The following is a 15,201-nucleotide window of genomic DNA, read 5'->3' on the forward strand; positions in this document are numbered from 1 at the left end:
ATTTTAAAAATAGCACAATACAAAAACACAAACTGCCAGGCAATGCGTAACAGATTGTTTCATGAGAATCACTTAATTTGCGAACAAAAAAAAATTGTGCACTCCTAATCTTGAAAATCATATGTTTATCTCAGACTCATTACTGAAATTAAATTTTTTTGTGTTTGGGACCTCTAGAAAAATCTATTTTTTGCCTTAATTGAATGTAGGCAGGCCGACTGAAAAAAGCATATGGCCTAAGAGCAATAAGCTAATACGCTATCTGGAACAGCAGCCATTGACAGATACTTAAGAAAAATAAAATCGAAAAAGACTGAAACTACAGGACTTGTTAAGTTCTAACATATTCTTTGGCATGCAGTAGTAGCGAGCAATCAGCTTCCCAGATAGTCGTTCTTTAACCACAGAGGGTGAACACACTACAACTGGTCTGAATCAGTGGGTTCTAAAGTCAAAGTAACATATACAAAGAGAATATTGTGGAGAAGAATCTGCTGCAGATGGCAAAGAATAAGCAAAATTGAAATAATTCTCCCATGTGTTAATGACCATATTCATAATGCTATGTAACACTTTCAGCTGGAAGAATTTTTCACTTGATAGAAGAATCTTATTGGGCTGTGTAGTAATTTTTCCACTCAAACTATGTTTGCTAGGACAATTCACAAGCTAAGTGTTGTTCAGTTTGTTACTCAGCTCGGAAAAAACAAAAATCACCATGGCTACAAACAAACTATTATGATAGGACACAATGGCAATTAGCTTTGTATCAGCCAAACTTCACGAGTTCAGTTTGCTGCTGTAACAAATTAAGGTGTACTTAGGAAAAGTTTTGTTGTCTAGAGACATAAATTTATAATTTAATCACTACTTTATTGTAAAACCCAAATATAGAAGTAGTTGCTCTTTTCTGAGATGGAACTGAAAAATTAAACAGCCAAGTTCCATGAAAGAACATCCAGATACAGTTTTCTCACCTGCATTTAATGAACATAATGAAGAACGGTCAGAAACAAAAACACAAGTTGTCCTTCTCCATTATCAGGAAATGCCAAAGACAAAGGAGAACAAACAATGCATGCTATAGGAAAGGACCTCAAGAACTCTCAGCAAAGAGATGAAATGGAGAACAACCAGAGTATCAGTCTGTCAGAAAAGAAACAGTGTAAGGAAAAGCAAGGAAAAAAAAAAGACAGAACAAATCTAGGGCTTCAAATAATTTCAGGCTCATTAATGGAGTGACAACAGAAACGTGAAAGTTCAAGGAAGTATTTTTGGTCATTTGCTTTTAGTTAGACCTGCTTTCCTAACCAACTTTATTCTGCTGGTTAAAGGACACACACCATACCACATCAATTTTGCCATTTGATGAGTAAAGTTGAAAGGCACAAATGAAACAGAAAAGATCTTGTCAGATCTGTTGGCCAACACACACTAGCTGGAAGTATTCTGGGAAAAAGGTTTTGGGCGGGGGTGTAGAAAAAACTCAAAAGCTAGTCTCAAAGTGTCATTCTAACAGTCAGGAACTGACGCCTTCTGTGGGGTGGAGAAGCAAATGCAAATTGTTCCACCTACTGCAGGCAAACTGTTTCTGTTCCAGGTTACAGCCCCAGGAAACTGTCAGTACCTTCAGCACTACAAGCATATTCCCAGCTTCTCTCTCCTCAGTAACGCGCTGGGCATGCCAACTGCTTAATAAGAACCACGCTTTTCTCATCAGAGTGAATTTCAACAGTCTATCAACAGTATACTACAATACATGAATGACTGCATAAATATCCACATTTTTTATTAAAGGTAAACATCTACAAATAACATACCACAATATATATTTACACTGAAAAAAAAAAAAACCAATTGTAACTGCTTGGTTTTCCATTTACTCTCACCACAGTAATACCTCTGTAGAAGTCAGAGGCAGAAGTCACTACCATGTGCTTACAGCATCATCATTGAGATGCTACACATTCTTCAGAAGACTACTGTTAATTATACACAAATCAGTTCACCTTTTAGGAAAATGTATAGAAAAATACTTAGTTTAAGTCTGTACTGTTAATTTTAAGGGCCTGATTATGTTTAAAATTAAGTAGAGGAGAAAGATAGCCTAACAATCCATACTTTAAAAAATGCACAAAAAACCTCTTCAGATCAATTTAACAGCATTTTCTTAAAAACTAATATAGAAACCTCCTTATTTAATACATTAGCAGCTCTCTCAAATGAGTACATTGATAACAATTTACAAGTTACAATACCACACAACACGCCTTACAAAAGCATTCCAGTTCGAGGAGTCATCCTTACAGCATTCAAACTCATCCTGCTTTGTTGCTCTAGAACACAAAATTCCTTCTGGATTGAAAATAGGAAGCTTTTAAAGCTAAAAAATAAAATTAATTGATATATAAGTCTTTCTTTAGGAAACATATGTTTCAACTTACTTAACTGAGTTTCTGAAGTGGTCTTCAGCTGGATTTTTTACTGTACAACTGTTCAGCAACCATAAATCTGCTTCAGCAGAGTTCTCTAGGAGACAAAGATAGAAAGTCATATTAAAGAACTTTTCAAACTGTGAACTTGTAGTTTATACCATATGAAAAGAGATCAAACTTAGCCTTTATCAACAAGTTGGTTATTCACAACAATGACGTTATACTCAACATTTAAAACAATTACATTCTTGGAAGTTGTATATTTATTAAAAAGATAGTAGAAGAAGAAACGAGCATACTTCCATCAGTACTTATTTTTTGCAAAGGAAGAATGAACTGGTATCCCACTTACGGGCTGAGAGTCCACTAGGTTACATCTCACAGAAGCAAGCTTCAGAAAAATGTTTGCTACTCCCAAAAATACACACTCCCTGGAAAGATCTGGCCTACACAAAGGCAGAAGGATCATAAAAATGCATAAAGGTGCTTTTTAAAAAATTAAAAAAGCAGTCAACAAAAGCTCGTTTCACTAACAAAATGGAATCAGTGCCTCAGCCCTACTGTGAAATATTATTACAAAAGCAGCAAACTAGAATTTATAAAGCATGGATATCTATTAAAGAGAGAAGTCAAAGTAGTAAATTTGGAAAGAATTATGCCTATTTTAGTTCTAACTATTTCTTAATTATGTTATAATCAGAGCAACTTCCAGAAAAAAAAGATATCTGTCTCCACTCAGATAAGCATATAATTTTCATCCAGAACCAAGCCTTTCTGTAGATTCAAAATCTCATGATAGCTGAATATACTAACAGATTTAGGTCCCAGAATTATCTGCAGAAGCACTCCTATAAGGTCTAATCCTATAATATATGACTACGGTACAGAATTAGTAACATCATTGTTTCTCTTGTGAAGTAAGAATTTATCGGAATGAAGAGCATCCGTCTCAGACACTCAAGTGCTCTAGCACTCATCAGAGTAGCTTATATCAGTTTGGATAAGAAAGCTTGTGTCACTATTGGCACTATTAAGGACATCCTGAGTATTAGCATTGATTAAGGTATTTCAAATAATATAAACCAGTGAACAATAAAGTGAAAACATCATTTTTAGGATGCCTTATTTGAACTGACATCCTGCTAAAGCAGAAAAAAGCTTGCAAAGACTTAAGCAAGTTTACATCTGCACTCATCACAAATTTATCCACATATAAATGAATAAATATCCTTTTCCCTCCATACACACACTTATGATTCTAAATGCTAAAAATGAAAAATCTGTCTTTTTGTCTCCACGGTTGTCTCCACAGAATCTGTGCTTTTCCGTTAACTATCAATCACTTAACCCAGGAAGCAGCAAAAATGCAAATAACACATGAAATAGGAACTGAAGGACATTTATGTTAAACAAGAGAAACCATTTGTAAGTTTTCTAATCTTTGTTGATCAAAATTCCACCATTAACTTGTTGGATCAAGCACCAGCCCCTTCTATGACAGACAAAGGTTACTGATAAAGGAATTGTCAACAATAACATTCAGGCCTTCAGTTATTTTTAAGCTTATAGGGAATGTTCCAAGATCTGACCCTGTCTCTTGACAAGACGGAAGAGAGGAACAATTTCAGTTTTACTCTCTACTGAAGTCAAAACAAAAATGGAACAAGCCAAAGAATTTCTCCTCAAAGCCAGACTTCAGGAAAACAATTAGGTATGTTCAGACTAATGAACTTGCTATCACTGTCAGAAAGGTAAACATCAGTGAATACTTGATTAGGAATGACATACTGAAAGGCAAGGGAAGGTACAGTTTCAAAATTAGAAAAGGATGATGAACTCTTGGCCCTAATCAAAGCCACCAAGTATGAAAATAAATACATTTTCAAAATACAGTTTTCCAATAATACTGCCAAAATTTTCTATTTCGTATTATTTTCAGCATCATAAAACATTTATAAACTCAGCTCCACATCCATAATACACCCACTTGAGAATCACAGGGATACTCTGTAACAAGAGGGTGACATGGTAAGTATACTGCCAGGAGGCCGTGAACGTACTTAAGAGAAAACAGAAGAGTTCAGTAGAAGCAATGCGTCACATATACCACGACAATTTCCAAGCTATGGAGATCTCTTTATTCAGAGGAAAGATACCTAATTTTAGACTTGGCTCCTGCTCCTCTCCTGCTCATGTGCAAAGCCCATGTTAAAAAGGAAGAGACGGTCTCGCTATGTCCATACTTTTCCCCTCAAGTTAGAGTAAGAATCCTTACTTCAAAATGGTATTGGAAGAACACATGCTAAATTTTAGGTTTAGAAAGACCTTACACACCAACACAATAGGAACCATTTCAGGTTATTTGGATTTGAGGCTATTAATTTATTATTTCCTTGTTTTGGACCTTAAGGGACAACTGCAACACTTACACACATTTTACACAAACAAAACATTTCCCAGATACATCCAACTCTATTCCTTTATTGGCCTCAGCCTCTATTAGTGCACAATAAAGTCTGAGCAGTTCAGGTAAAAGACATATCATTAATCTATATATCTAAAAATAATATAAGCAGAATAAAATTGTTACAATGGGTTGCCCTGTCTTTACAGTGAAGTGACTCTTATCACCTTTAGTTGCTCTGTTCCTGTATTTATTTTTAGTTTCTCTCTTTTCGTGTTAAGTCTTATTCTCTCCTATATGGTTGCATTTGTATACTAGTCTTGATTTGTATACTAGTCTTGAGTTATGTTTAATGTTTATGGACTGTACCTATTTATTATTCACAAGACAGTTCATGTCATATCTCTTCAAAAAGAGAGCTGCATTTTCTTAGTTCTCCATTGCACTGTTTGGACCTGCGAAAGGTACCACACGCACTGCTGTTCATTTACTGTGATCCATTGCATCTTTTCATGAAAATTTCAGTTTCAAAAATTGGACTTACAAACAGGATACGTTTGTAGCAGGTTGCAGGAAAATACCTTAGTTTATAAGAGGGGGAAGGGGAGGACTAGTCAGTGACCAGCTTTCGCTTTCAGAACACCTGATGCCACTCGCACTAAATGCAAGGCCCTGATGGGTACGCTGAAACGAACATGGAACAAGACATCAGATCAGCCTTGGATGTATAAACAAGGCACCTCATAGTTACTAAAGATAAAGCACAGTGCAGACAAGGTCGTTTATTTAGGTTCAGGGTTTTTTTGGAGGGCTTGGCCATATGTATTTTAAGCAGAGTTCTGACACAACCAGGGTAGCTGTTCAGAGTTTGCCTAGAGAAAGAGTAAAATAGCTCTGACAAATAGCCGACACTTCCCAATATGTGGGCAGGAGCAGATAGACCTGTGTTTTCTCTGGTTATACTGCAAGAAAACTGAAGTGAACTCATTTAGGTCTGGACGGTGAAGACTGAAGGCAGTGCTGTGCACCTATTAAGAGAGCCTAGGCAGCTCTTCCATGAAGGTCTCCACCTGCTGTCCTCTTGCATTCCAGCCACCACCCTCTAAGATCACAGCGAAGCTGCGGTTAATTCATTCAGCAGGTTGATGCCTACCTTCCTCAGAAAACTCCATTAGTCAAAATTACAGCCAAGAACAGAAACAGCTTGCCTTTTGGGAACCCTCACAGATCTTACCAAAGACAACAATTTACAGAAGGTTTTCCTGGTATGCTGCACATATTGCGACACTCCACATTGAGGTAAGAACCAAAACATCAATTATGGTAGTGAATATGAAGTATGGGTGCCCTTTTCTATACTCTGCAATAAACTTGTTTTCTCTAACTAGAGATCACCGTTTTACAACTTGTTTTCTCCAATACATTCAGTCTAATGACACTTTTTAAATGACAATGATGCTGCTGACCATTTTTGATAATGACATTTTAATAATGATTTTGATAATGACGTTTGCCCAGCTTCCTGTATGTTAGGACATTTAAAAAAAAAAAAAAGTAATGTCAAATCTGTCCTATACTAAATGCTCAAAAATACAACTGAAAACCACTGCCTTTTTGCATTGTGACATCTTTTCCATGAAAGAAAAGCTACACTGGAAGTAAACCACAAAGTCTATCATACTCTCTGCAAAACAACTTAGACTACAAAGAAACCTAAAGGTCATGGAAACTTCTGAACACTTAACTTAATTGGAAAGCTCTGGAAAATATGAACTGACTGTATTATGCAAGACTTAAGAGTGTAAATGGCAAAAGTCTGAATTGTCAATATACCTACAGAAGAAAGCAAATCAGGAGAACTTCTTGTAAAGACAACTGTAGTAACACTATCAGTTGAAAATTAAACAACTGATTTGCTTTTAACTTGGTGTTTTAATTTTTTTCTTTCAATTTTATCCCAAAACTTTGTTTTCTTCCAATGCCCCTCCTCTGCGAACCATATCTACTTAAAAAAAAAAAAAAAACCACACATAACACACACAGAGCACTGAAATAGAAGAAACATGCACAGTGAAGCCCTAAAATAACAGCCCTTCATTACCTTCTCCAGCACATCCTTCCTCTTTGCACTGAAACCACTACCAGGTTCACTCAGCACTGCTTGTTCAAAAGCCACAAAGCATAATTTTTATGACATCCTTTTAAATCCTGTACAATCTGTGTTAACTCAGTCTGCAAGAAGATATTTCCCTGTAATCATAAAAGTTTCTCCTGGAGCATTTTCCTCCACTTTTTATTCTGTTCTTAAGTTCTCTGGGAGTCTTTCTTCACACTGTCTCTGATTTTCCTTTATTTCTAACTCTTGCACATTTGATGTACTTCAAGCTTCTCTATTTCCATCTGTGGTATTCTAGCCTCTGACCCCATCTACAGATTTCCCTGCTAATGCTTTGCCCTGTGCATTATTTCCAAAACAGCTCTGCCCCGTTCCCTTGATTCCTGGACTCCCATTTTATATTCCAAATCCAATAGCATCCAAGTTGTAAATTTGCAGCACATGCTCACAATTGCAATCCACGTGAATAACCTCCGCCAAAAAGATAAGATGAATCTAGGCAATAAGGATCTCTCTCACAGCCAAATACAAAAGTCATCCAGCATCTTGACTGGAATAAAGTCAGCAAATTTCTATTCTTATTTTCGTTCAGCAGCGCTACGTCATAGAAACCCATTCTTATGCTCTTGGTTACTGAAATTAAGCATTGGTTAATTTAATGATCTCTTGGGCTGCTGGGCATCAAGTGATCTCAGCAAATATTGGGGAAGAATCCTTTTCATAAATACTAGCTCAGAAATGCCCTGAGACATCAGAGCAGAAGGAAAGTACATCTTCCTCCGGGGACATTAAGTTCATCTATTTCTTTCTAGATAATAGGCTTTGTTTGATGGGGGGGAAGGGGGAGCAGGGACCATAAAGGTGAAAAGAACGGGAGAAGGAGAACTTTTCTTTCCCTTTTTTCTTTCTAGACCCTTCCTCAGCACACAAAATGTTCTTCAGTTACCATTTGCTAGTTTTCCAAATTTCATACCCTATATACAAACCACTAATTTTTCTGTAACGTGTCTTACATAAGATTCCAAACAAACACTTTCTTCTTGCCTGCTCCCCCAACCACAACTAAAAACCAAAACCCAAAGTTATCAGGAACTTCCAGATGACATTCGTTTGAAATCTTAAAGCCACAATTGCAATTCCTTCCTCAGAAGACCTACCACATATTTACCAATTATACATAACACACAGACAAACGCATGCTGGAAGTACTAGCTTTTCAGATTGCAAATGCCTTTCAAAGCAGTCCCACTAGTCTCTTATTAGCAGTATTAAGATGCAAAACGTAGAGGATCAACTTGATTTCAACATGGCTTTTTTTCTCACTGCTTTTCTGACGTACTCCGACCATAAAAAATTACCTGGTCCACATTTAATGACAATATTATAACCTGGTTCGCCCTGCAAAAGTTATTTAAAGAACCAACCTCCTAGCTCCACAGAGAAGGCTGGTTTTTTTTTTTTTTTTTTTTTTAAATCAAATCATGTAATACAGCCCACCTGTTCAAGAAAGCAGTATTTCTCCTACCATGCTTCTTCCTCTAATGTAAACTGCAAATATGCAAAGTTGCTCTTTTTATTCTCCATTAGCACTTTCCATTACTGAATTAATTGCACAGGTAAGCTTTTCTGTTTTCTTCTCTTTTTAAGAAATTGAGAATTTGTAATAAATACATTCTCAAGTGGCTAGACAGCTGAGGCACAACTACTGCTGGACTACTGATAAGTTTTATAAAGCTTTCCAGACCAGGATGCTGTTTTCTGTACCAAAAAAGATTTTTTTCTTTTTGTCTGAACCGATACCTGGTGTCCCACTCTTAATCTATACATGAGCAGGAACCCTGCCACATCACCCTAGTCAAACAAAGTGCTTCACACAAAGCTTGCAGCTGAAGTGAGCTAGGGCCAGCTGAACAGCTAACGAAGGTCTGCCACTATCTGTAAAACAAAGAACAACTTTGAGGTTATCCAGAAGACATCTTTGAAATAGGGTTTGAAAAATATTCTAAACATTTGAACTAACATTTTTATGCATTAAAAAAAGTACAGACAAGATAATCTGTATTTCAGAATGTGCACATTAACAAAAGCCTTCCAGCCTGGCATAGGTGTACTGAACATAGGACACAAAACAGAGGAAAAGGCACCTGAAAGAGCAAACTTTATTTCAAATCATCAAGTGACTAAGATAAACCTCACATTCCCCCTTCTATAGTGTGACAATCAGTACTATACCATCTTACTTGCATTAGGATGCTGAAGTATGCTATCCATTCTTTAAATACCTTTAATCCTTGTTTTAGACACACTACAGGCTGCAGCCTGGGTCCTAGGTGATTCTTGGAGAAAGCCCCCTTTTTCACCATCTTTACTACACACTTAAGCTACACTTAAAGGCTAACATAGCTATATTCCCTACTGGGAACAAACTAGGATCTGCACTGCACCACACAGAGCTAGCTAGGAAGGCTACAGTCCACCTACTCAGAGGAAGCCCTAGGCTGCACAAGTTAAGCTTGCCAATTCAATCCTGAATCGAAGAATTAAATGTACTTTAAAAATTTACCTTGGCAACAACAGCAAGTCTCCAATTAGATTATAATTTTCTTTTTGGCTTCTCCCTCATTTTCAGCTGATTTTTCTGGCTCTTTACCCAGGTTAGACAACAGGGATTAACAGTTACTTTGCTCTTCTGTTTATCTTCTGCAGCTCATTAAATTTTCCTTGCACCAAGGCACCTATGCATATTTAAGGTTGTAAAAAGAGCTAGCTTTAAAAATGATAAACTTAAAAAAGTTTCTTTTTGAAAAGCAGGCAATTAAATTTTAAAAATGCATTACCCACAGCGTATTTTAATAATTTCAATTTTTTTTTTTCATTTGCATGTTAACTTTCTTAAGCCAACAGTTACCACATCTGCAGTCACTTAACATCTCATACTTCTTCCAATCCAGGAAGAAAATAATCTTTTCTGCACCTTACCTTGCTATCCTTGTTGATTAGAACAAAATACAATAGTCCAGTTATGGACTTCTCCAGCTCTGGGTACAATGCCATACACATCTTTAAATGTGTGTTTTTTTTTTTTTTTTTAAACAAAATGGATCATACAACTACTCCTTGAACAAAAAAAGGTGACCTTAAAACAAGAAAGGAGCCAAAAAATAGCAAATGAAGAGGTGAGTTGGCAGAAAGCCTAAATATGATGAGTCTGCTCAGCACAGTGCAACATACTGTGGAGGCATCCAGATTCCCTTGCGCAGCAGCAGATGTTAGGTGTCATACCTAGAGCACAGAGCTCTAAGGTGGGTATTTTATCCTGCTCTTGAGTACAAGTGTAATCTTGGTACTTACTATGAGTCAATTGCTTCTTTCACTTCACCAAGAGCTTGTGATCACTGTTAACAATTTAAATGTGAACACTACTAATATGAGTGATTTATCAATCTCTCAGTGAAGTCCTGCTACATTAGGAACAAACTCAAGCAATCTATTCTAGCCAAGCTACAATAAAATGACATGCAAATAACTACAGCAACTCATTTGGATGATTAACGTGGGTAGAATTTGTTTTGCAGACAGAACTTGGAAAAATCCCAGCAACTCTTCCTCCTCCGCTCTTAAGCCTACTTGATCTTCCAAAAATAGTACATGCAGTATGATTCAGTGCTTTTCTTGTCTGTGTGTATTCCCTACATGGAGCTTCATACACAAAACACAAAGTTATTCAAATTAGCAAATATCAACTGATTACTTCTATCTCAGTCACTAACAGACTGAAGTCAAACATTGGGAAAAAAAGAGTCTTGCACAATACTGTGCAACTAAAAAGTTTCAAAACACATTACAAATATTAAGTAATTTACCTTCAATACCCACGGAGTAGAATATGGAATCACCCCTACACTGGTTCCCTTTTCATTTTATAGAAGTCGTTTACAAGTTTATATAATTTGATCAAGGCACATAGGATGTCAGTGTTACGTAAGAGGAAGCATTAGCCTCGTTGTCCCTAATTTCAGCCCTGTTCCTTAAACGCAAAAACATTCCCTAGATCCCTAGATGCACAAGCTATTTCAGTCTATGTCATTTACAGGCCAGATCAGTGACATCCAATAATTGTTTGTTAACAAGTTCAAAGGCATCCCTGAAACCTGGCCCTTTAGGTAGCATAGCAACTCAAAAGAAAACAGTGAACAGTGGATGAATTTAAATATTTTGTATAGAAAAATGGTTTTAAAAAGTTATTATCATTCCACTAACTCCTTGTCAGTGCTCAAATATAACTCTCATAGATGTGATATAAAGTGTCTTAGAACATCTACTGAAGCTTTACCAGGTTAAATACCTGCCTTCTTTAGAAGAATAATAGTTAGTGTGCTAACTCCAGAAGAATCTCTAGTTTTAACAGCACTAAATGAAAAGCATCTACTTGCTAGTTTTTGGCAACACATTAGAATTCTCTGCTTGCATTTTGTATAGTTTCACACAGAATCACAGAACGGTTGAGGTTGGAAGGGACCTCTGGAGATCACCTAGTCCAACCTCCCTGCTCAAGCAGGGTCATCTAGAGCATATTGCCCAGGATCGCGTCCAGGCACACTTTGAATATGTCCAGGGAAGGAGACTCCACAACCTCTCTGGGAAACCTGCTCCAGTGCTCTGTCACCCTCACAGTGAAGAAGTTTTTCCTCATGTTTAGATGGAACTTCCTGTGCTTCAGTTTCTGCCCATTGCCTCTTGTCCTGTCACTGGGCACCACGGAGAAGAGACTGGCCCCATCCTCTTGACACCCCCCCTTCAGATGCTTGCACACATTGATCAGGTCGTCTCTCAGTCTTCTCTTCTCCAGGCTCAAACAGGCCCAGCTCTCGCCGCCTTTCTTCAGAGGAGAGATGCTCCAGTCCCCTCATCATCTTAGGAGCCCTCCACTGGACTCTCTCCAGTAGCGCCATGTCTCTCTTGTACTGGGGAGTCCAGAATTGGACACAGGACTCCAGGGGAGGCCTCCCCAGGGCTGGAGTAGAGGCGCAGGATCACCTCCCTCCACCTGCTGCCAACACTCTGCCTCATGCACCCCAGGATCCCATTGGCCTTCTTGGCCACAAGGGCACATTGCTGGCTCATAGTCAACTTGCTGTCCACCAGGACACCTAGGTCCTTCTCGGCAGAGCTGCCTTCCAGCAGGTCAACCCCCAGCCTGTACTGGTGCATGGCTTTTCAGAAGAAAGCTTTCTTAATAAAATCTTCTTACTCACTTTTACTGTTTTACAGATCAGAATTTCTAAACAACTGGTAAAATTTACCTTAAATAGATGAAGCTGAGACCTACAAGATGCAAAATGTAAATCAAAAATGTTTTTAAAATGTATTTATTTGGAAATATCACGTCCTTTGATGTATTTTAAGGTGTTAAAAAATCCTAGATCCAAGCACAAGCAGCCAATCTCATATGCTGACAATAATGCAATAGGTGAATGAAAAATGAAAATTTTGAATTTTTCTGTATACATCATATGATTCAAAGTTGTTGTAAACAGCAATAAATATTTCAGAATCAAGAGAGACTGATTGTGATCAAGGAAGATTTATGTCCAGGAAGATTATTTTAACCTCCCTTCAGTGTAACACATATTGACAAGCACCACTTCAACAAGTGCTTCTGGCTTCACACTTAACGAAATGTTAATGGCTCTCCCCCGTTATGTCCGTTCTCCCCAGAAGAGAACATAAAGCGAGGGTTGCTTCAGTTCTGCCATGTATCCATGCAACAGCCTGCTGGCCTAACCACAGCAGACAGAAACCAAAGGCCTTTTCTACATATAAAGGCATCACTTTTAATTATCTGCTCAGTGAAAGCTCTTACTTCTAGGCCATGCAAACAATAATATCCAACAAAAGGTAATCAAAGCAGTGAAGTGCAAGACGTCCAAGTACAGTAAAATTCCCAAGGAAATCAGAAAGAATCTTTGCTCTCCAGATAAATTACACCACAAATACACACTTTTAAAAGCATTTAAATACTTTAGATACATTTTATAATACACTGGAAATGGCTTTACTCCACTGATTTCATACCTTTTCAATACAACTGTCCTGTACAAGCTGGCTTACAAAGCATAACTTCCTCAGCATAATTTCCATATATTCTTTTTCACAAGAGCTAGGCTCAGGTTTGTGCTGTAATCTGTAAGTCAAAGCTAAATTTTATTTCTGTGTCTGTTCCACAATCTTTTTCCCCCCTTTAAATTCTGTCAGCATTAAGTTGTACCTAGAAGCAATTTATTGATTTCAAATGCCTTGCTTCCACTTATTTCTCCTGATATCTAATACCATAGGGAAGATGGATTTAAGTTCCACCTATCACTTTTAAGAGAGAGTTAAAACATATAAGCTTTTCAAGCCAGATATGTCCAAACACTTATTAAATTGTAGCTTCAAGCTATTTATTGACTTTCTCAGAACTACCTTCACATCTCATCTCTTTGTTACTTTATCAGTTTTCTGAAATGCCAGAGATATGGGCTTAAGGTACCATACCCAGCAGCCAGCCAAATCTTTGCTGTGGTTAATTCCCACCACTCATCCCCAGTTTGTATTATCAGCAGAAGTTAGTGTTTGTGAAAGCTCCAGACTGAGCACACCGGAAATTAAAGTTTATAAACATATACATGTAATAGATGGACAGAGCACAGGAAGCAACAATGCAAGCTTCTCCACCAAATCCCACCAATACATTTTGATTTTACTTTGCCTACAGATCTTTAAGGCAAAATTACATCTCTATCTCTGTGTCCATTTGTCTGGAATACAAAGGAAGTCTGTTCGAGGGAGAAGAGAAAAGCAAAGGTGCACTGGGAAAGAAAACTGAAGACTCGGCAGGCAGATGTGAAAATTAAGGCTGCAACCAATAAGACAACATTTACAATTGCCAAAACGTTCAGTATGACAGCTTCACGCAGAGAATTGAGACTTTATGGTCTCACGGTGGTCCAATTCAGTCAAGCCCAAATAGGTGGAATATTGATTTGAGACACCACACATATCTGATGGAGTAGCAGCTCCCAAAAACAAAAACAAGGTCCTATACACAAACAAGAGGTATGTGTGTGAGGATCCACCTTTTCATCTTATCTAGAAGCAACGACTCAAGATTTCAAGCACTGTCACTATGCAAAAATCACAGGATATGATCATCGTATATTATGGCAGAGTAAGCTGCACTTTGAACATACAGCTCTGTTTAGCTGTGCTCTATTTCCTTCAAAGAAAAGGCTCACAGTGTCCAGCAGAAGTCTCCCATGGGCCAATGACATAAGAAGCCAAGAGTTTTTTAGGTTGTTTTTTTTTCCCCTCCCTCCCCTTTGGCTCTGCACTGGGAGCGACCTTCCTTTGGCAAGATTTACCTTCATCTTTCCTACTCTTGAACTTCGGATAAGGAACAAAAACAGAAAGTCTCCATTTCACTTCAGATATGCAATCCCAAGGAAGTCAAAATGACCTGGAAATGGGCCTAAATAAGTTAACACAAGAAAGGAACAATGCCAGTTCAACAAGAACCTACGTAACCATTTGTTATACACTGTGTGTGTGTACACATCAAGGTTGCACTGAGAAAGGATCTAATTTCCCAGAGAAAATGCAGAGCTCCTCATTCTACACCATTTCAAGATGCTGAGGAGAAGGGTCAGAAATCGTGGACCCAGGGATCATAGGCTCCTATTTCCAAGCAAACAGGAACTTAAGAAAAATATTTTTATTTTTTTTTTATTTTTTTTTTTTTTTTACAAATCTTACACTGATAACAGAATTTCAGCAAATAATCAGCAACAAATAAACAGCAATAAATAATTATAGATCACTTCCCCTAAGCAGCTCTGTATGCAATTCACCTGGTTTGAATGAATCTCCATCTGCGCAGAGTTCCCAAAAGACAGTACATGCCCATGTACAGAAAACCCTTTAAATAACTTTTAACTAAGCTCTCATTGGTAGTTAACACCAGGCTGCTTTCTTCAAATTCATTATGATGAAATATAACTGAACTACACATACCAAATTTACTTGGTTAACTCATTTTTCTATGCTGTATATTACAACAGCAACCAAATTAATACTACACTTTCTGAACAGTCAAGATATTTCAGAAATAATTTTCATCTTTCTACTTTCAATAGATAGAAGACACTTCACTGTCTTACTTTTAGATCTGAAGGCCTGTAGTTATCCACAACTTATTTTACGTCCTC

The 15,201-nt window shown here is 37.5% G+C and overlaps 1 protein-coding gene across 8 annotated transcripts in view; it reads right to left on the reverse strand.

Moving 5' to 3' along the window:
* CDKAL1 (CDK5 regulatory subunit associated protein 1 like 1) overlaps positions 1-15,201 on the reverse strand; it is a 563,996-nt gene that overhangs the window by 481,060 nt on the left and 67,735 nt on the right. For all 8 annotated transcript variants that reach the window (XM_068931681.1, XM_068931679.1, XM_068931680.1 and 5 more), the window contains one exon: positions 2,445-2,529. In XM_068931681.1, coding sequence (XP_068787782.1) covers positions 2,445-2,529 — 85 coding nt within the window. The remainder of the gene's footprint in view (positions 1-2,444; positions 2,530-15,201) is intronic.

The sequence above is a fragment of the Struthio camelus genome, chromosome 2 (genome assembly GCF_040807025.1).
Source record: "Struthio camelus isolate bStrCam1 chromosome 2, bStrCam1.hap1, whole genome shotgun sequence".
Classification (NCBI taxonomy): Eukaryota; Metazoa; Chordata; class Aves; order Struthioniformes; family Struthionidae; genus Struthio; species Struthio camelus.